Source organism: Pleurotus ostreatus (genome assembly GCF_014466165.1).
Source record: "Pleurotus ostreatus strain PC9 chromosome Unknown scaffold_6, whole genome shotgun sequence".
NCBI classification, from domain to species: Eukaryota; Fungi; Basidiomycota; class Agaricomycetes; order Agaricales; family Pleurotaceae; genus Pleurotus; species Pleurotus ostreatus.
The window spans coordinates 529,878-549,908 of NW_023503161.1; the positions used below are offsets into that span (position 1 = coordinate 529,878).

The window sequence follows — 20,031 nt, forward strand, 5'->3', positions numbered from 1 at the left end:
AGTATCTTCTACTTGTATATGTGGATGTCTTTACATTGAGCATGCCGCGCGTCGTCCATCGCCAGATGACCCAAATGCACCACTCTTTCGTGGAGGAGTTCCAGACACCACCTGTGGTGGATTCCATCCGGTGCGCACCTTCTCTGTTGTTTATACCCATGATCTGACCACCAAAGTCACTCAAGATTGGGCCATGGAGCATGGGGGCCAGTTGTCTTTGTGGTCAGCAGTGGCAACAGCACGAGCATGCAGATACTCCACCACGTCCTACGTAGGCTAAGTTCTATATACAATCCCTTCTTTGACACCTTTCTGCGTTAGTACTCAAGCTACAGGCGTGTTAGGGCCTCCCCCATTACCTCCTCACCTGCCCACTGTCACATCCCTTACCAGCCCTGTGGAAGCAGCACATCCAGTCGCACCACGGAACACGCCAATGCCGGCCCCTATTGCTGCCTATAGCGGTATCCGGGCGGCTGGTGCAGGAAGTACCAATGATCGAAGGGTCAATGCATACCAACGGCACGGTGAGTACAGAGCCTGCTCTCACATAACAGGATTAATCACTAATCCTCTCGGCAAGCGGTCGGCACTCGTCGACGCCCCAGACACGGCTATCCAACCGGTCCAGCTTCAGGCAGTGCACCTGCAGTGACGTCCCAGCCCTCCTCCCAGCCTAACGATCCTGCAAAATTCTCCATTGATCTTGGTCTATTGCCTGTCGCAGTAAGTTTTTCATCTTTGCCTTTAGAAGCTGCATTACCTGACCTGGTTGTGCACCACAGCTCCCACAAGCGCCCATGTGGTCTGACGAAACGAAACTAGAGCCACCTCCCACACTGAATCTTAACGACCATCAAATTGCTACACTGCAGGAGAAACTTAGGGAGCATAACCTAGTTCTGACGGTAGAGGTACCGCCAAATGGACTTGTCCATGCAGCAGTCAACAAACAAATTGAAGATTTCTGTGTCACGAACCAATTTGCGTTGAAACCTAGGTCTAGCGCCAACCCCAACTCATCTTCCGCTTCAGTCGCCAACTTCAACTGGACCTTTTATGTACCTCTACGCCGAGCAGCCAATCATACACGCAACTTCGGTGCAAAGATTCTAACAGCAGACACTTTCACCGCAGACACTTTACGCCGTGCTCCTTTCGGCAAAAATGTTGCAAACCACACTTCGCCACGGGTGTTTGCTTTCATAGGTAAGTGCTGGTTATCATGTATTGTTTCCCAGCTTTACCTTCTTTACAGGACCCAACTTCGACCACCTTTGGGGTCCTCTACCGGGTGCCCATGACCCAGTTCTGCATCGCTGTTTTTACAAAACGGTCATGGCGTTTTTGCCCCCTTTCCGGGATGACGACCACGAGCCTGTTTGCCTTCAAGGTTGCCCTAGAGGAGAGATCCCCCTTGAAAATGCTATTGCCTCTACATCGAGTCTCAATGTTGATCTTTATCACTCAGACTCAGACTCTGTGGTCGGTTACTATTTTTCACTCAATCTACCACTCATGCTCATGTACATCTAACGTTATAGCCGCCTTCACCCTCAGAGCTGTTCCCCATACACCGTACTACTACCCCCGATCACTTCACTATTCCTTCTTCAACGTCAGTTGTCACAGCCTCACCTAATGCGGGTACCTCATCGACACGGCCATTACTAGTTCATTCAAGGTCTCCATCTCTAGAGGTTAGCATCTCAAGTTCGTCACCAGTATCAGATGTATTCATTTTGCATTAATGCAGCTTGTTGAGGCAATATGCCGACCTGCAAGGCGTCCACGGATAGGGACCCTCTCAAATTCTGCAGGAGCAGTGCCTGTCCCGTATCCTCAAGTAAGCCGTTATCATTAAGCACCTCAAATGTTGACTAACTAGACTCCTAGAGCTTAGCCAGCATAGCGAGCCGCCTCCCTGCGCCCGTCCCGTTTAACCGTGTTGATGGGTTGTTTGTTGAAGGATGGATTGAGCGTGTGCGCGATGTTTTGCCACCAAGACCTAGTGGACAAGAAGTGCGCATTTCAGGACCTGATGTGGATGCATGTGCCAAGGTGTTGGTGTTTCTTGTGACGTGGCATTTCCGGCATCCTCCACTTTTAGATTCACAGTGGGACGACATACTTGCTCAAAATTGTCCAGGAGTGCAGTGTGAGCTGGTGTCATTGTCTGCCTTTCTAAACCATCGTCGTTCTTTCTGCGTGTACGTTTTCTTGCCCATGTATTCATGTCATTTCATTCACCGGACATTATATCATCAGTGGCGAAGGTATCGGTTCTGGTCCCGAGCGTGCAGTATTGTCTCGTGCCATTGAGATTGCTTCATCAGATGTTGCGTACTGGCAGCAAGGTGTCGGACACAGCTCATTGTACCAATCAATGCTTCTTTTCCCTTCGACCGATAGTATCCAAACAAGGCGCACAACGTTCGCCACCCATGGATTCCTTTGTCTTATCCATATGTTGAACATTCCTGCCGCTCCATTTCCCATACATCCCTTATTGCTTTATCTTGTGATTGACGGACACATGGCCTTCACGATCGACCTTCCCTTTCTCCAAGAAATTGATGAAGATCTTGTCAAGACTTTGCGTCCTTGGACGTCGTGGGATCGCCGTTCGAGCCAGCCTTTGCATGGGCAGACTACTGAGCTCCATGGCCTTTTGGCAGCATGTGAGATACCGGTACGTGTCATTGCCACTCAAGTCTGGTTTTGCGCTCATCATCAGCACTCAGACCAACTGTCTAACAGACAACATGGGTGACTCTGAGCTTGATGGCATTGAGCGTAGCATGCTTAGCTATCTTCTCTTTGGCTCGAAAGATATCAGCCATCATCCTGACTACCTCGCTTTCTGCCATGGCTTCAATCTCAAGATTTCTAGAGACGTGTCTGTCCTCGATGTAAGTGTCGATTAATAGTCATATTTCCTGCCAGCTACTGACTTTGACGTGAACGCCAGACTTTTATTTGGTCCTCCAAGGGCCTTTTGGCCTATTTGTATAACCGACGTCTCATCTCACCTGACATGCTCTCTGAACACCTTGAACTTGGACGCCAAACATGCATAGACTCCCATACAGCAGCTACCTCTGATCAGCGCAATATTGGAAAGAGGTTCATAGAACACCTCCGACGTTACCTCTTGGGTGTTGGTCATGTTGAGCATGACTGGACACAACCTTTCCTTGATGTGACCGACGTTGCAGCCAAAAAACATGATCTACTTTTGCGCAGTCATCTTTTGCTAGCCACGCTCACCGGTTCAAACAAGATCCCAACAGCAGATAATTGGAGCTTGACAGTGAGCCTCAGACTTGTGTCATGTTCGTTTATGGGCTCATCCGTTCTTTCCAGTTTAACATTTCCTATAAGCCTTTTCTGGACACATTGGAGGTCAAAATGGTGCGGTATCTTCTACTTTCCTCTTCTGAGAATGACTGACATTTTCACGTTTTAGCCACCTCTTATGAGCATTCATGCTTGCTTCCATTCAGCAGATGTTATCGTCGACTCCTCCTTTCGCAAAATCCTTCTAGATGCCTTACCTTCCAACCCAAGGCAGGCAACAGCGTTTGATGCATGGCTCCATTTGCAGCTCATTGGTCCAGACACCTTTGAGATGGTATAGGAGTGGGATGCAAAGCAGTTGGTTTGGACGGTGTAAGGGCCACCCTTCCGAACGTTTCTCATGTCCCTTGGACTTCTCATATATATACATATATAAAGCCTGTGACGTGGGCAGATCTGTAAGGACCAGTTCTCCGACACGTATTATCTGTTCCTTGGACAATCTATTTGTTTACAACGGTTCTTATATTTACATGTGAAGCGTACTTCAAGATTTACTTACAGGCCAACAGAAGTAAAAACAGAATATTTAGATTTTCAACCGCTGACTCTTACTCCCATGAGATTGTACCGTACTCATCCAGAGCCTCAGTACGAGTCCAAGCGTCTATCATCTTTTCAACAGCAGACTTTTTTAAGCCAGCCGTTTGTTTCGTTACATTGTCTATCCCAGACTCCCGCTTCCACCTTGCAGATATCTCCTGCGATGCGAATAGACGTTTCAGAATAGCCAAATGGCTTATTTGCTCCGTAGCGAGAGAAAGAGTGACGGTACGAGCTTCTAACGTCTTCCACAAGCAATATGCTTTCTTGGCGAACGTTCGACTGTTCTGGTAAGTCCCGGATTGCAAACCAGCCCACTCATAAAGAAGTTCTTCAGAGACTGGCGTGCCATCAGCCAGGTGACCTTCATGTCGGGAAGACAGAGACATGTTGAGCTGATCCATGATGGTGTCAATGATCCGCACTGTACGTATTTTTGTGTATGCTGTGCCAAAGACTTTGGCGTTGAGTTGTAGGAGGCTAGCCTTCCCCGATGGGTACAAGGAATTGAGACGTTCAGTGATTGCATGGCTTGCATCCTCAAAAGGTTCCGTTGTCACAGGGATGATAGACGGCCCAGCCAGCCAGTTTCGCTGAAGTTGATCTGAGAGGGAAGGCATCTAGTGGACGCCTCAGAGGGTATAACTGAAATAGCATATAAGCACTTACATATACCGTCCGAAAGTAAATATGCAGAACCACCAGTTTTGATTCTGGGTCCATGACACAGAAATTGGTGGTATAAAGCATGGACGTTTCTGGTGCATCCATGGCCGCAAAGCGAAGAGGATAGGAGGAGGAGAATGCCTCAGCCAAACGGCCTAATGGCTGAACACCTTGTCGAAGTCTCAAGGTGTCATCTCCAACCAGAGGAATAGGTATGTGGGACGTGGCGAGGTGTAGATTGATGTCGGGAACATTGCCTTGAAGTTCCTGAAAGATGCCGGGATGCTGATGTCGCACCGCCTGGAGTACCAGATCCAGTGGGATGTTGTCAGTGACAGATGACAAGAGGTTGGGACAGAAAAAGTTGTCGAGCCGATTCGGAGGTAACATGACCGTCAAATAGACTGTTACATTGGCGAAGGGATGAGTTGAGATAGGGACCAACGACTGGCTGGGGCCTTCATCCATGCAAGGCTCAGGCTCAGTAGGAATTGAAAGTGGTGGTGCTTCCTCAGTGGAAGGGTTAGACTCAAGATGCGCTATATACAAATGCATAAGTATTAACGTATTCCGGAATCATTTTTCTGGCATACCCATGATGGTTTCAAGAAGTTCCGCAAGACCTTCATTGATCTCTGGAGTGATGGCGCCCACATCTACAACATTGGCAGTGGTATCATTGGCTTCAGGGCTTGGGCTAGGGGGAACTGGACGTGTTTGAGCCAGAAGCCCTTGTTGACCGTGAAGGGTTGAGACGTACCAGAAGACAGGGGGGATTCAACTAAGCTGAGGACGGAGGACTGCATGGTAGGCAAGTCTGTGGCAAGAATGTCATCTGTTACCGTAGACCCCACAGTGGTGTTGTTCTCTTCGATAGTGAGCATCTGAGGTCGACGCTGGCGACGCTGGCGGCGTGGTTGTATGACTCCGGCAGCAATGTCTTCTCTTCGCTGAGTCCTATTAAGCAATCTACTTTCCCTATCATTGGATGTCATGCCGAAGGGAGGATATCAAGGGGCTGATAATAGGTGTCGGGCAGACGAAGACTGTACCAGTGCAGATTCAAAGGTAGCAGCACAGCCTCCTTGTCGATCACGCAAACAAGTTACGAAGCCAGTGGAAATCCCGAAGTGAGAGGAAGAAGGGGACTTGGCTCAAGCTGCAATCTGTGCCTAAGGTGAGACAAGGACCAATGACACTATAGGTGGGCCAATCACTTACGCAACATGCAGATGAGAAGATCAAGGCTTTCGTTACAGTCATCCAGAGTACCGTAGACTTGAGTTGGCCGGCTTGAGTTTGGTGGAACCTAGATTCAAGTTCCTTGGATTGTGTGAGTGAAGTATGCTGGGTCATGACTTCGAGTCCATGTAAGATCTCAGATTTGTCAAACGTGTTGCGAGAGTATGAGGATTCAAAGGGAGAAACAAGGGGAGCGAGGGACTTTGGCAATGGGGAGAGTGGAGGTGTGAAGGTACGAAAGGGAAAGAATAATTTATCCAAGTTTTCCCCCAGTTACGACGGGAGCTCAGACTGTAGAGGCCGAGCGACCGGGGTACTCACCACGGAGTGAGTGGTGTCATCAGTTTTGGGGCTTTAGTTATATAGCAAACGATCACCTGATTTTGTTGAAAGCAAAGACGCGTCGCGTAGTGAAGAATGAGCCCAGCGATGAGCTGGCAAACCAGGGACACCCCAAGCCTAAGTCCTTACTGAAAGGAATTTTGATTCCGCTTCTGATTCCGGCAGGGTCTTCGAGTTCTGATGCCGAGTAGCGCTCTTCTCTCCCTCATTGTCAATGACCTTCACCTTTGACGCTGGCTGCTATCTCCCCCATGGTACAAGTTTCCCTCATGTTGTTTCATTGTACAGTGGACACAGAAATGTAACACTAACATATTCACATCGGTTCTAGATCACCGAGATCGTCGTTTGCGTATCAACGTGAATTACGACTTGAGCCAATGCCTGGAATCAATGATCAACTGCCCAAGAAAACTGGTAAGTGGCTGTTTATTTGAATGGAATGCGAAGAGATAGCTTACTTCCCTTCCTAGTTTCGTCAACGTCGTGGACGACACATGCGGCGCTCCTTGCTCTTTGGTACGCATCCCTGCTTGTATCTTTCTTTTCGCTTCCTGCTGCCTATTCTTGCTATATTTCCCCGCCATCGTTCGCTTTCTATTTCGTTTTCGTTTGCCTCCCCCTCCTCTTGCGCTCTCCGTTTTCATTATGGCCTTGTTTGACGATTGCGTCCTCACTTACGATTGTGTCCCCCCTCCCGCCCTCGTGTTGACGACGCCTTTCTCCTCCCTTCAATCTTGAACCTTACATTACCTGATCACACATAACGCGCTGTCCAGGCCCCGTTCTCTTTCTAGCGCTTTGATTTTCGTTTGCGTGCATTGTTCCGCCGTTTACTCGTTTCGCGTTGCGCACTTGGATTGCATCTCCTATCTCCGTCTCCCATCTTCATCATCGTCTTCGCATTCCATTCCACTGTCTCTGTCTTCGCGTTTTTCCCACCTTACCACTCGGTCTTCCCTCGTGCCTTCCGCTTACCGTTCCCATTCCCGCCGCAGTCCCCGTTGTTATCGTTCTAGTTTTACGAGCTTCCTTGCTTGTTCTACCTTCAATCTACGCTGGATCACATTCACGCCGCACACGCACAGACACACGTTCATCTCCACTCGATTAATCTGCATCCCCCGTTCAGCTCGACGTTCAGCTCGTCTATCAAGTGCCATCTCGTGCAGGCTTCGAGACGAGAGAAGACGAGATGGGAAACGAGGCGAAACAAAAAGGCGAACGGGAAGCATCGAGGGGATCCATCGCAGGCGACGTGCACGACGCCTAGTCAAACAGGTGACAAGATGCTAGGTAGTCGTCCACTCGCCTCTAGTCGCTCCAGACTCGAGATGCATTCTCCCCCAACGGATATACTGCGCCAACCCGCGTCCCTCCCTCTCTACCTCAATCTCCCTTCATCCCTCTGCTTCCCTCGCCCGCCTCCCTTGCTTCCCTCCTTCCTCAATCCGTCTACGCGTCGTCTCGCTCCATGTCCGCCTCCCTGCCTAAATTTACCCGTCAAGTCAAATGCCGTCTATCGATGGCCTACCTCCCGTTTCGCCGAGAACTCAAGTCCATGAAAATGCGACTCTATCTCCGCCCATCAAGCACTGGGCTTCCATACAGTCGCCGTTGCTTGCACCACATTGGGCGAGGTCTACTTCTACCATCGCGAACCCAAGGATAATACCATCCAACGGTGGGCACAGAACCCACAGACGAACCGTACGATATCAACTTTGCATACCCCCTCAACCTCGACATTCTGCAAACCCCCAAAATCAAGCTCGTCCCTTTCATCCCCTCCGTCCATGCCGTCCCCTTCTACGCCGCCGCGACCAAAACCCCCGAGACGATGCGCTTCATCCCCTTCCATTTCACCAAGCTCGATGATTTCCTGGTGAATGTCGTGGGGCCCTTCCAAGCGAGCCCGGACTACCCTCTTCTCACCATCATCGACAAGCTCAAGCTCGAGCAGGGGGCGGAGGAAAAGGATTGCATCGCCGGCGTGATTGGGTACCTCGGGTTGTCGACTATGAGGAGATCTTTGGAGCTGGGGCCGGTAATCGTATTGCCTGAGTACCAGCGCACGCATGTGTCGACGCACGCTATCGAGGCGGCGATGCGGTATATCCTGGAGGTGCCTGCGCAAGGCGGGCTGGGCTGGAGGCGCATGCAGTAGACGGCGAATACGAGCAACGCAGCATCAGTGCGGAGTGCGGAGAGAACGGAGAGAATGGGGATGAAGGTCGAGGCGGCGGCGATGCGATGGAGTTTTTGTCTGCAGGAGGAGAAGCAGGGGATCGTCGTCCCGGCTGAGAGGGGCGGCGGGAAGGGGCGGCATAGCACGCTGCTCGCCGTCTGCTGGGATGACTGGGAGCACGGAGTTCGAGATCATGTAGCGAAACTCATCGCGCGATGATTCAGTGGCTCTCGCACAGGCTGTCGTATGTCTCTTCTCTCTGGACTGGTTTGTGGTATTCTGAAATGAGATGGCCGAAGGAAAGCGCATCGGAATGGAACTCAATGCTTATAACAGCTCGAGCGCAAAGAGGGCCTCAGTGGGATATCGGTACACAACAGTACGTTCGTTCATATACAGCTTACCTTGGGCAGAATATCCTTAAATCAACGGGTTCTTCATAGATTCCTCGTAGACGACGGCTCAGACCTTTACTATGACCCGACACCAATTCTCGAAGCTGTCAAGAAACTCACCGAAGACGAGGCTCCCAAACCCCACGAATCACATAAACCCGTCGGACGCGGAACGCCTCAACCCATGCGAGGGGACCCGGGAGGCCGAGAATTTGCGCCCCAGCATCCTCATGGGATGCCGCATGATGGTGGCGTCGTGGGTACCCCTCAGCACCAGCGACACCAGCGACACCCCGGCGTACAGGCGTACCCTCCGTACGGCGTCGGTGTGGGGATGTCTCCAGCGGGCGCCAACCACAGCAGCAGCAGTGCGCTTCTGGCCCGCCTCCCGGCGGTGTTGGGCCCTTCAACCCTGTTCAGGCGGGCCAGTTCTACAACCCGTCGCCCATGCGTGGCATGGGCATGGGCATGGGCATGGGTGGGGGCATGGGTGCTGTAGGGATGGACCAGGTCGGCGTTCATCCTGGAGTGCCAGGTGTGAATCCGATGCAGCAGCACCCAGGTATGCATGGCGGCATGGGTGGTGGGATGGGGATGGTAGGTATGCCTCCCGGTGGCGGCATGCCGATGCATATCTCGCCGCTCACGACCATCACGACCAAGATTTCTCAGTTGCACCATCACGCCCCGTTGTCGTGTGTCTGTGCTGCGCCGCCGGCCTCTTCGACAGTGGATTGATTCACAATGGTAAGCGTTAGCGCGAACGGCGCCCCGACGTCTGGCATCCCCGTCTTGCTGTCTGCGTGTGCGTCAGTGTTCGCGCGCTGTGCCATCGTGGATCCATATCCCGTCACATTCACCACGCGCACGCGCAGACACACCTTCGTCTGCATCCCCACGTCCAGCTTGACGTTCAGCTCGACTATTAGGTGCCATCTCGTGCATTCGATGACAAGAAGGGGAGTGCAAGAGAGGGACGGAGGGTTGCGTACGCCGTTGATTATGTTCGACGCCTCCACGACAAAGCTCTCGTGCAGCCCATCGCGCCTATACGCTGCTTCCCGGCGAGACTGTAGACAACTCCTGCCTACGCTCGAATGGCCGCCGCCGGGAGATGAGATGGCGTGCAGCCAACGGACGAACTCTAGCGCCGCAGCTTGCTATCACCCCTTGTGGTACGTCTCCCAGCCTCCTTTCCTTTCGTCGAGCATCGTACGAGCTGCTCCGAATTACAGGTCGACTCAACCAGTCCCAAACTCACGCCCCCGTGCCCGACGTTTTCGATCCTCGAGCTTTGAATATTACCACCAGCACGCCTCTCGAACATCGTCATCTCGCGAGCATCAAATAAGCGCCTGTCTGTGCCGCGCCGCCAGCCTCTTCGACAGTGGATTCACGATGATAAACGCCTGCGCGCACCCCCCCCGCCGTCTGGCATCCCCGTCTTGCTGTCTGTGCGCGCGTCAGTGTTCGCTCGCTGTGCCATCCTGTCCCGTCTTCCTTGTGAATGCCATCACTGCATTCTGGGTGTCCCCCTCAATCGAACGAACGTGAACTAACATTGTTCATCTTGGCATAATCATTCTCGCAAATAACTGCGTGCCTATCAGGCCTGATGGAGCCAACTCGAACGCATTGATTGCATCTACGAGGACGTCGTTACCGTGTCCAACCAACCAACCAAAGGTGCGTACCATGTATTGATCGTCCTTGTTTTCCCATCCCTGCATTCTTTTGTGCCGCGCTCCGTGTCGAGCGCTGGTTTCTTCTTTGAATCCCCACTTCGTCTCTCTTCATCGTTCGCTCTAACTCGTTCTCCCTCTAGCTCCACCCTTGTCACGATCAACGCCGTTGCTGCTAACGACGGTTATCTGGAACGACGAGCAATGCAGGTAAGTCCCTCCACACGTACACACAAAGACACGCTTACCTCCCCAACGCAGGACGTCGCTCAGCTCCTCTCGCGGCCTCGATACTTCTCAAATCCCTTCTTTTCGATGGAGCCTATTGTGGACGTCGCCGTGGCTGCCCGACCAATGAGCAATGGCTTCTCCGTGTTCCAAGTGATCTTCCCTCCAGCCCACATCCTCCGCGTGAACAGCTCGGGTGGGCAGAATTCTGCGTCGGTTCCGTCTTTGTGCAGATTAGCCTCGGCATTGCGGGGGTAGAAGAAAGCGAGGTGGTGCCCGTAACCTAGTGGTGCACCGTCTTTAGGCTCGGTCCACTGACGCCTTGTACCATCGCGGGTTGATAAAGTGATGTACAGGTCCGAGACGTGTTCCCGATGAAATGTATCTCGCATAACTAGGTGCTTGGGGGACGCTATCTCCTCCGTGTGGGTCGTGCTGAATGTTGCTTCTCTAGTTCTTGCTCAGTGTTGGAAAAGTAAGGTGATGATGAAAGTGGGAGGATGGGGGCAGGGTGCAAGACCCATCGTCAGCCTACCCTTTCCCACATAGCTGTTGAGTTCTGCGACACTCACCCAGCCGCACACACATTGGAGCACCTGTGTTCGATGGTAGGTGGCTTGTGAACAGCGCTAGAAAAGTGAGAATAATAATGTGATTCATTCTGCCGGTTATCATCTGAGGAGGATTCTGTGTCACTCAAAGGGGTATTACAGTAGTTGGCAATTTGGTAATTCAGAGGCCTGTCCCACTCACCGTCGTCTAGGAAGGGTGGCAGTGCTGTGAGAACCAGGAAGTAGCACGTACCTAAACTGGCAGTTGGTTGAACTCTCACTTCTACCGCCACTTTCAAGGCATTGAACACCTGTAAGAGAGATCTACTCCATCTGTTGCAAAGAACTCATTCAATATAGTAGACCAATGCCCTCTGAACCTCTTTTTGTTGTCACAAATGAGGATCCTGAGCTAGATCTCGCAGATCGCTCATGGATTAGACAAGAACCGCTGTTAAGCTTATTCCGATGGATCCATGAAGTGGATGAGGAAGAGCGGGCTCAAGGTTATGCTGACTGGAAGATCTCCGTAGCTGCCAAGATTTTGAGCAAACATCAGCAGTTGGTGAGTGAGCAATCTTCAGACCGTGTATTTTGAAGCTCAAATAATTCATCCAGGCTGAGCGTATCACAGACTGGCTCTCCTTCTGCCTGAATGGCAGCTCTATGCCGACTGAGCATTCAGTGAATGCTTTCATTGACATTTTTGTCCTTCTGGCCCTGGAGAAAGATACTGAGGCCCGAGGTAGGCTCAATGAAGCACTGAGGGAGTGCATGTCCTTCCCTGTGAGTGTCCATCTGCCATTTTCTAGTTCTGCTTGTTGATGTTCTCTATCAGCTGTCAAAGTCCAACATGCTGGTGGGAGGTGCTAGTGATGATGAAGATGACGAAGAGGGAGACAGTGACGAAGAAGTGGATGGGATGAGGGTTTTGGAGACATTTTGGGAGGCCAAGCTTCCAGTCGAGTGGAAGGCCATGATACGTACAGACCCTAGTCTACAGCTCCAGGTCTGCCAGCTTTGGGCTGAAGCTTTGCAGCACTTCTTTGATACACCTGATGTGAGTTACCACTCTCTGCGAGATATTTAATATACTCACACAATGGACAGAAACTAACTACCAGCATCCGTCGGGGAGCCATTCAGGCTCTTCAACAGATGCGGAAGATTACTGTCACTACATGGAGACAGGAGACCTGGCGGACTGCAGTTAAGGTATGTTATTGGTGTATTTTGATGGGAGTGTTCTCTAAAATAGCACAGGAGTCAGGATTGGCCAAGGCTATGACCACCATCTGTGATAGTGGATACTTATTCAGTGTTGAGTCCCCACATGTTCTTGAGACCTACCGCTACAATGTTTGGCGTGAAACCTTGGGTGAAATCCTGCTTCGCTGGATGCCACCAGGGGCTATTGATGCTGAAGAGGATGCCACAGAGAAGGTAAGTACAGTGGCAGAATTATGAGAGGGGGGGACTAACGTGACTAGACCCAGGCTGATGAATCCCCTAACAACTTACCTTGCACTGCTGAAAATGTGCTCAAGGTGATGTGTGAGCATGTGGAGACCATTCCACGGGTATCTCATCCTTGCTCGGTGTTCTTTCTGGTTAGCCAGGAGAACTTTATCCATGCATGGGAAGTCTGGCTGGAGGGTGCTCTCAAGCACCGTGGTATTCAGGTATGTCTAGGAAATAACTCTCAGATATTGTTGTTTGACTGGTGATTCACTGCTAGACCAGGAATGTCAACCTCTCAATGTTGCACCGCCATCTGAGGGGGATGAATCTTAAAGCTTTTGAAAGGACCCATGAGATACCAGAGGTGTTGAGGGTGATTCTCGAGGAAACTCAAGCTCTTGTTTCCAAGAACAAGGACACCGAGTACAGTAACTTCCGATCGAAGAAACGAAACTTGGAAGAGAAGGCAGTGCCACGGCCAAAGAAGAAGACACCAAAGAGACGTCGAAAGCATCTGGAATTAGATGGTGCAACTTCCTTGTCTCCTTTACCCTTGGCTGCCCCTTCCCCTGCTTCATCGGTTGCCCCTTCCCCTTCCCCTTCCCCTTCTCCTACCCCACGTCCAGAAAGCCCAGTGGATCCTAGTGTATCAGCACCCAACCTTCAGCCCCATCGTATTGTCAACTCTTCCAATATTCCTACTCAGCCACTGGTCGACCTGCCCAATGCTCCGTTGTTCGATTCTGAGGAGTTCAGGATGCCTGATGAATTCACCAACAGTTGTGTGAATTGCAATACTCTGACAGAGGATGAGTGGTGCATTCGTAGGTTTGCGGTGGATGAGTTGGAGGGGTATGAGCAGTATGAGGGATGTGTCATCACCACTGCTCCTCCAGAGGATCGTTTGCCCCCTATGGTGAGTCCCCTACATGTGTCATTGATATGCCAAATAACATAAAGATGATCAGCTGGTCAAGGGGAGCAAGAAGAGTGAAGAGCCCCATTACTACCACCCTGATGACCTCAAACTCCGCCAAATCAAGGCTCGCTCAGAGGTGTACAAGCGATGTACCAAAGATGTCACCCTTCTGGTTAATGATGGCCTTCTGGTAAGTGTCATTATATTATGAAGGCCATACTCTGACATTGCTGTAGGTTGGTGCGGTGCAATACCAGGCATTTACTCAAGAAACACTTGATGAAATGTCACAGCATAAGAAGATGACTGATAAGCTCAGCAGTGTCAAACGAGGTGCGGGTTTTCGAGCTTTTGCATGGGGGAGCATGAAGGCCCTCGGATCACGCCTGCCCCAGGGAGGCAATCCCGCCAGTGGATATGGCCCCTACAAGGACATGATGGCCAAGGAGGTAGAGGAGATCCATGCCTTGTTTGGCCATGCAAAGGTAACAGTCCTTTAAATCTAGATGAATTTGTGTTGATGAATCATGATAGGTTGCTGACACCTTGGTGACAACAGGGCAGTCTGTTTACTCCCCAGTCACCAAGGCTCTTGGAAAGCACTTTGTTGCTCATGGTGTGGACCCCCTTGGCAGTGCAGGTGGCAACCTGTTCATCTGTCATAACTACTGCAGCCCCATGCATTTGGACCGTGATAAGACAATGTCAACGTGCATGCAGCTTGGAAAGCGGTGCAAGGAAGGGGAGTGGAACTTTGTGTTTCTCAGATGGGGGGTTTACCTTGACAATGGGCCCAACACATTGTGGTGAGTTGATTTAAAATTTGTATTTGTAGAAGCTGATTCTCTTCAGGCTTTTCAATGGAAATGACATGCATGGCAGCACCATGCCTAGCAAATCAACCATGGCAGAGGCTCAAGGCCAAAGGAGTGGAGGTAGTACTGGTGGACATAATGTTGTTGCTGGTGGAGCAGCAGGAGACCAAGTCCACTTGGGGAATCATGCTAACGCGCCACCTCTTGCCTATCCAGGTGGTCTGATGTGGGTTGTGGTTGGTCCAGGTGAAGCCTCAACTGGGTACCATAACTCAGTGCGAAGCATAGATGTGGCCCGGGCTTCACACTATCAAAGAGTTCGCAGACAACTCCCAGCAGTTCAGAGATACTGGAACTAGCAGTTGTAATAGTACTATTATGTAAACAAGAGAGTGTTAAATTAAAAGCCATCATACATTCTATAACAAGTGGCCAAAGCATCTACCCAAAGAAGTCTGCGAGTGTTCATATTACGTGACATAACATCATGCCGGGAATGAAGCTCCTGGGTGAGTGCTCCAAACTGATGTGGTGAGAGCGGCATCACCGGCGGCTCGCAGTCTACCTTATTCAGATTTGATGGTGTGGTTGCTGGAGCAAATGGATTGTCGTTGTCCCAGTCCTCTGGATTGTTTTCAAGAAGGTGGGTCATGAGCTGTGTGTCATCAAGGACCTCCCAGTCAACACCATATCCAATGATGTCCTCCGCTGCCAGATCTTCTGCAACAGGTTCCAGAAACCGCTCAATTCCTCGTGCGCCTTCCTGAAGCATTCCAAAGATATACATGTCACGGGGACTGCGGGCACGCTCACCACGGATGCTGATCTTGTGGGAATTCCAAGCCTCGACCCACTCCTGGGCATCCTCGTTAATGGCCTCAAGGAACAGGTAATGGAGAAGCCAAATGTGGCCAGGGCGCTGAGGGTCGAGGCCATGGTTGCACTCAAGATCATGGAAGAAGTCCTTCCACTTGAGGCCAAACCCATGAGTTAGGTCGTACCATAGCCGTTCAATTCGGGTGTTGTGAACACTTCTGAGAATCATCATGAGCTTGAGGCAAAGGAGAAAAGTTAACAACAAACCGTCCCCAGATGTATGATCCCCGTTCTATTCCAAAATACTCCTCCATCCAAGCTGCCACAGCTAGGTTCTCCACACCATGGTCCCCTCGAACACGGCTTGGGTCACCATGCATCTCACGAGCATCATGGAAGAGTTCCAGCACAGTCAATGCACGGTTGTTGTTATGGGCTCGCAAACCGGTGATGAAGCGGGAGAATCCATCAATGAAGCAATGGATGACAATCTTGTAACGTATAAGACCTGAGAGTGTTCAGAAGATTTGTTGAGAAGGAGAATGAAACAGAGCCGACCATGCTGTCCATCATGATGCCACAAAGAGTTTGGGCCGGGAACAGAATAGCGGCGGCGAGCAATATGTCGGTTTCCAAAGATTGCAGGTGTGCCGTGAACACGGAGGTAGGACATGGTGACACGTTCACGTGGGAGACGATGGCCAGAGGCACGGAGATGTCCATCAATCATACGGCGTCCAGCATTTGGAAAGCTTTCCAAAATGGAGCGGATATGTTGGTCAAGCTCTTCGTCATTCAGAGTGGAGACAGGAGCCGACGTAGATGTGTACTGGGCGACTTGCTCACCGTCGACCTCAACGATGTTGCGAACGGGCGCAGCAGGTAGGGCAATGCCGAGCTCCAGAGCGCGTCGACGAACAGATCTTGCAGAACAATTGAAGACCTCAGCAAGATGGGTAGTGCCACGAAGCTCTAGAGCAGACTCCAAGAATGTTGGGTCAATGTGTACTCGTGGACGTCCTCTTCCTCCGGTATGAACACGCTGAGCAACGACCAATGTCGGTCCATGGGGCGGATCCAAAGAGCGATGGCAGGCAGCATCAAGGTCGTTAGCCATCACCGTGCAATTGGCTTGCAGTGTTGCATATTCAGCGGCAGAAAATGATTGCAGGTGCTGGACAGAGGCATTGAGAACAGCTTTGGTATATGACACATGACGTACCTGCTCTGCAGCTGAGGAGAGACTGAGAACTTGGTCTCGCACCTCGGACAGCTGTTGGACTGCCCCTACCTGTGTGCGAAGTGCAGTGGTGACACGTTGTTCAAGGACGGCATAACTAGCACGAAATTGGTCAACAGGGGTGGTCATGGTAAGACGACTTTGACCGAACTTTGAGCAATGACTTCAAGCCGAACGTTGACAGACAGTGAATCACAGTTTTCCTAGAAAGGCTTATGTTTATGGAATCCTGCTCTGCATAACATAGGCTTAGGCCGTCACCAGTGGTACAGCTTATGCATATGCCTAACTACTCACCATTCCGTGATCCATGAGGATTTGTTGTGAATTTGCATGTTTAGGCAAAGTGGTATTTACTGCTGCATATGATTTGACCGTAGTGATTCATCATGATAAACAGTGATTCATTGTGCACAATGCCGGTACATATGTATATCTGTAAAGAAAATCATACCCATTGCGTGAAAAGCAATGATACCTGAGGATAGTTCAGAATGCTTCGTGAACTCGGGTGATTCAGGGTTCAGAGCGCTTATGCATTGCTTTTTGTCCGATAAGGTCCCTCAAAATCAAAACTCCAGTGACTGCTATTTACCTTTGTTTACTCCCTACCATCCTCATCGCTGTTCACGATGTTTGGCGGCCAGTGCCCTCGCCGGGCTCTTCAAAGCGTGCGGACCGCTTATCGGGGTTCTCACCGCCTCATATCGACCTCCGTCGTTCGTCGTTCGGACCCATGGCCCCTTCCACACACTCCAGCCCATCTCAAAAACACCGAAACGCCGGAAGACTCCCCTCGCATCAGCCCCCTGCCGCGACACAACGAGTCCATCGAAACGCTTCGCGCTAGATTGGTGTACCAGTCCCGAAAGCGAGGCACATTGGAGAGCGACTTGCTTTTGAGCACATTCGCGAGAGATTACCTTCAGAACATGACGGAGAGCGAGTTGAAGGAGTACGACAAGGTCCGCACACGCTACGATTGACTCTTTGGCTTCGAAAGTAAACTTTTGCCTCTTAGTTGTTAGATGAACCGGACTGGGACATTTATTACTGGGCCACGGAGGAACGCACGCCTCCGTCGGCATGGGCCTCATCCTCGTTGCTCGAAAAGCTCAAAAAGCACGCTCGGAATGAAGGAAAGGTTGTACGTAGAATGCCTGCGTTGTCCGAATAAATGCGCATAGTTCCGTTCAGTCGTCCCCTACGAATAAAACCGTGAAATAGCCCTGAATGAAAACGCGGTCAGCGTGAATGAGCAACAAGTAGAGTACGTCAATGTTACAAGTGAGAGCGCCTTGTGGTATTCGTTTGTGAGCGTGTGAACTAGCAACGGGACGACTTGCTGCATTTTTTGAAATACTCCCTTTCAACTCGACCACATCAACCAACTCACTTAACAGCACTTCTCAGCCATTTTCTCGCCAGCCCTCCCATCGCCCTCAGAGTCATCCAACCGATACACCTGGTGGCACTAGAACCGAACTCTGAATACAGAATTCAAATACAGGACGCGCAAGCTCATCTGGAACTAGACAAATTACTCTAGCGACCATGGCACAAACCGCAACATCTTCATCGTCGTACGTCTCGTTCGTGATTCTGTGTTTTTGACGAGTGCTCAAGGTCGTCGGCGACGTCCCCCAGACCCGCCAACGCCAGTGATAACTGGAAAGCCACCCTTCGCCCACCTCCAAGAGACTCTCGGCCTCAAACCGAGGATGTAACAGCTACAAAGGGCACTGAATTCGAGGACATGTTCCTCCGGCGCGAGCTCCTTATGGGCATTTTCGAAGCCGGCTTTGAACGTCCTTCCCCCATCCAAGAAGAAGCCATCCCTATCGCACTCACCCACCGCGATATCCTTGCACGCGCAAAGAACGGGACCGGTAAAACCGCTGCATTCGTCATTCCCTCATTACAACAAGTAGACGTCAGTAAGCCAAAGATTCAGGCGCTTCTGCTAGTTCCAACGCGAGAGCTAGCACTTCAAACGAGTCAGGTGTGTAAGATTTTGGGAAAGCATATGGGCGTGCAGGTCATGGTGACCACCGGTGGCACGACACTCAAAGATGACATCCTTCGGTTGTCCGAGAGTGTGCATGTACTTGTTGGTACACCCGGCCGGATATTGGATTTGGCAGGCAAGAACGTGGCAGATTTGAGCGAATGCCCGGTGTTCGTCATGGACGAGGCCGACAAGCTGCTCTCACCTGAATTCACCCCCGTCATGGAGCAACTGTTATCGTTCTTGCCGAAGGAGAGACAGGTGATGCTGTTCAGCGCGACGTTCCCGATGATCGTGAAAGATTTCAAGGTGCTTTTCTTCGTTGTTTCTTGCCTACCACCGCTGATACCCTTCTTTCTGCGACATAGGACAAATACATGAACAAACCTTACGAAATCAACCTTATGGATGAACTCACCCTCCGTGGCGTAACCCAATACTACGCATATGTCGAAGAACGCCAAAAGGTCCACTGTCTCAACACCCTCTTCTCCAAACTCCAAATCAACCAATCCATCATCTTCTGTAACTCCACCAATCGCGTCGAACTCCTCGCCAAAAAGGTCACCGAGCTCGGATACTCATGCTTCTACTCACATGCAAAGATGCTCCAATCCCACCGCAATCGAGTCTTCCACGACTTCAGAAACGGTGTATGCAGGAACTTGGTCTGCTCGGATCTCCTCACGAGAGGTATCGACATCCAAGCGGTGAACGTTGTCATCAACTTCGACCTGCCGAAGAGTTCCGAGACGTATCTCCATCGTATCGGCCGTTCAGGTCGATTCGGACACTTGGGTCTGGCCATCAACTTGGTGACCTACGAAGACAGGTTCAATCTTTATAAGATTGAGCAAGAGCTAGGTACGGAGATTCAGCCAATACCGCAGGTGATCGACAAGGGCCTGTACGTCGCACCGGGCCTTGGAGCGGAGGAACAGCAGCAGGCGCAACAACAACAAGCGCAGCAGCAAGCGCGGGCGTTGGCCCAGCAGAGGCAGCAGCAAGTCCAGCAGGCCGCTGGAGTTGCGGGTCCCGCTAGACCTCCACAGCAACAGCAGCAACAGCCACAAGGCCAAATCGTGTATCAGAGCAACGGTCAGCCACCGGCAAGACAGAATGGCACGTCAAGAGGAGGCACCCCTAATCCCAATCCGTATCGAGGCACCCCCGTGCCCGCTGCGCAGTCTGCGAGGTCGTAAGCGTTGAGTCGAGGGAAGGGGAGGGGGAGAGGTCAGGGTGGGAGTAACATCACGTTGCACGCCTTTCCGACACGCACTCGTTCCGCTACGAATACTCTGGGGTAAACCATCTTCAATGTCTCTATCGCCGCATTTCCGCAACACATCACGAACAACGCGCACACAATTTCTCTCGTCACTGGTCGTCCGAATTTGCAGATCATCAATACACCGTCCGTCATCCGTGTGCCAGGGTCCGCCTACATTTCTGGCTGTCTATAACTTCCTTTACCTGTATACATCCGCGCAAGTATTTATCAGTGGTCGCCATCGGTTCCTGCTCAAGATGCTCTTCCTTATCCACCACAACACATACCATCGGTCCCCTTCGCAA

At 51.2% G+C, this 20,031-nt stretch overlaps 5 protein-coding genes across 5 annotated transcripts; 4 read left to right on the forward strand and 1 right to left on the reverse strand.

The window, feature by feature from the left end:
- Positions 1-41: 41 nt before the first annotated feature.
- PC9H_008428 (uncharacterized protein) lies at positions 42-3,640 on the forward strand (the record flags this gene model as incomplete). The annotated part of the gene is made up of 14 exons (XM_036777939.1): positions 42-130; positions 186-271; positions 345-527; positions 584-726; positions 786-1,209; positions 1,259-1,485; positions 1,545-1,700; positions 1,757-1,846; positions 1,897-2,210; positions 2,269-2,692; positions 2,745-2,912; positions 2,972-3,313; positions 3,367-3,414; positions 3,470-3,640. 14 exons carry the CDS (start codon positions 42-44, stop codon positions 3,638-3,640), a joined length of 2,865 nt encoding a protein of 954 aa, XP_036629367.1.
- Positions 3,641-3,911: 271 nt separating this feature from the next.
- PC9H_008429 (uncharacterized protein) lies at positions 3,912-5,453 on the reverse strand (the record flags this gene model as incomplete). Its single annotated transcript, XM_036777940.1, has 4 exons — positions 3,912-4,523; positions 4,573-5,108; positions 5,163-5,276; positions 5,330-5,453. The coding sequence occupies 4 exons, from the start codon at positions 5,451-5,453 to the stop codon at positions 3,912-3,914; spliced, it is 1,386 nt and encodes a 461-aa protein (XP_036629368.1).
- Positions 5,454-7,627: 2,174 nt separating this feature from the next.
- PC9H_008430 (uncharacterized protein) lies at positions 7,628-8,320 on the forward strand (the record flags this gene model as incomplete). Its single annotated transcript, XM_036777941.1, has 2 exons — positions 7,628-7,763; positions 7,848-8,320. 2 exons carry the CDS (start codon positions 7,628-7,630, stop codon positions 8,318-8,320), a joined length of 609 nt encoding a protein of 202 aa, XP_036629369.1.
- Positions 8,321-17,080: 8,760 nt separating this feature from the next.
- On the forward strand, positions 17,081-17,625 carry EMI5 (succinate dehydrogenase assembly factor 2; the record flags this gene model as incomplete). Its single annotated transcript, XM_036777942.1, has 2 exons — positions 17,081-17,413; positions 17,470-17,625. The coding sequence occupies 2 exons, from the start codon at positions 17,081-17,083 to the stop codon at positions 17,623-17,625; spliced, it is 489 nt and encodes a 162-aa protein (XP_036629370.1).
- A 377-nt stretch (positions 17,626-18,002) lies between these two features.
- On the forward strand, positions 18,003-19,658 carry DHH1 (DExD/H-box ATP-dependent RNA helicase dhh1; the record flags this gene model as incomplete). The annotated part of the gene is made up of 3 exons (XM_036777943.1): positions 18,003-18,031; positions 18,096-18,765; positions 18,825-19,658. 3 exons carry the CDS (start codon positions 18,003-18,005, stop codon positions 19,656-19,658), a joined length of 1,533 nt encoding a protein of 510 aa, XP_036629371.1.
- Positions 19,659-20,031: the final 373 nt, after the last annotated feature.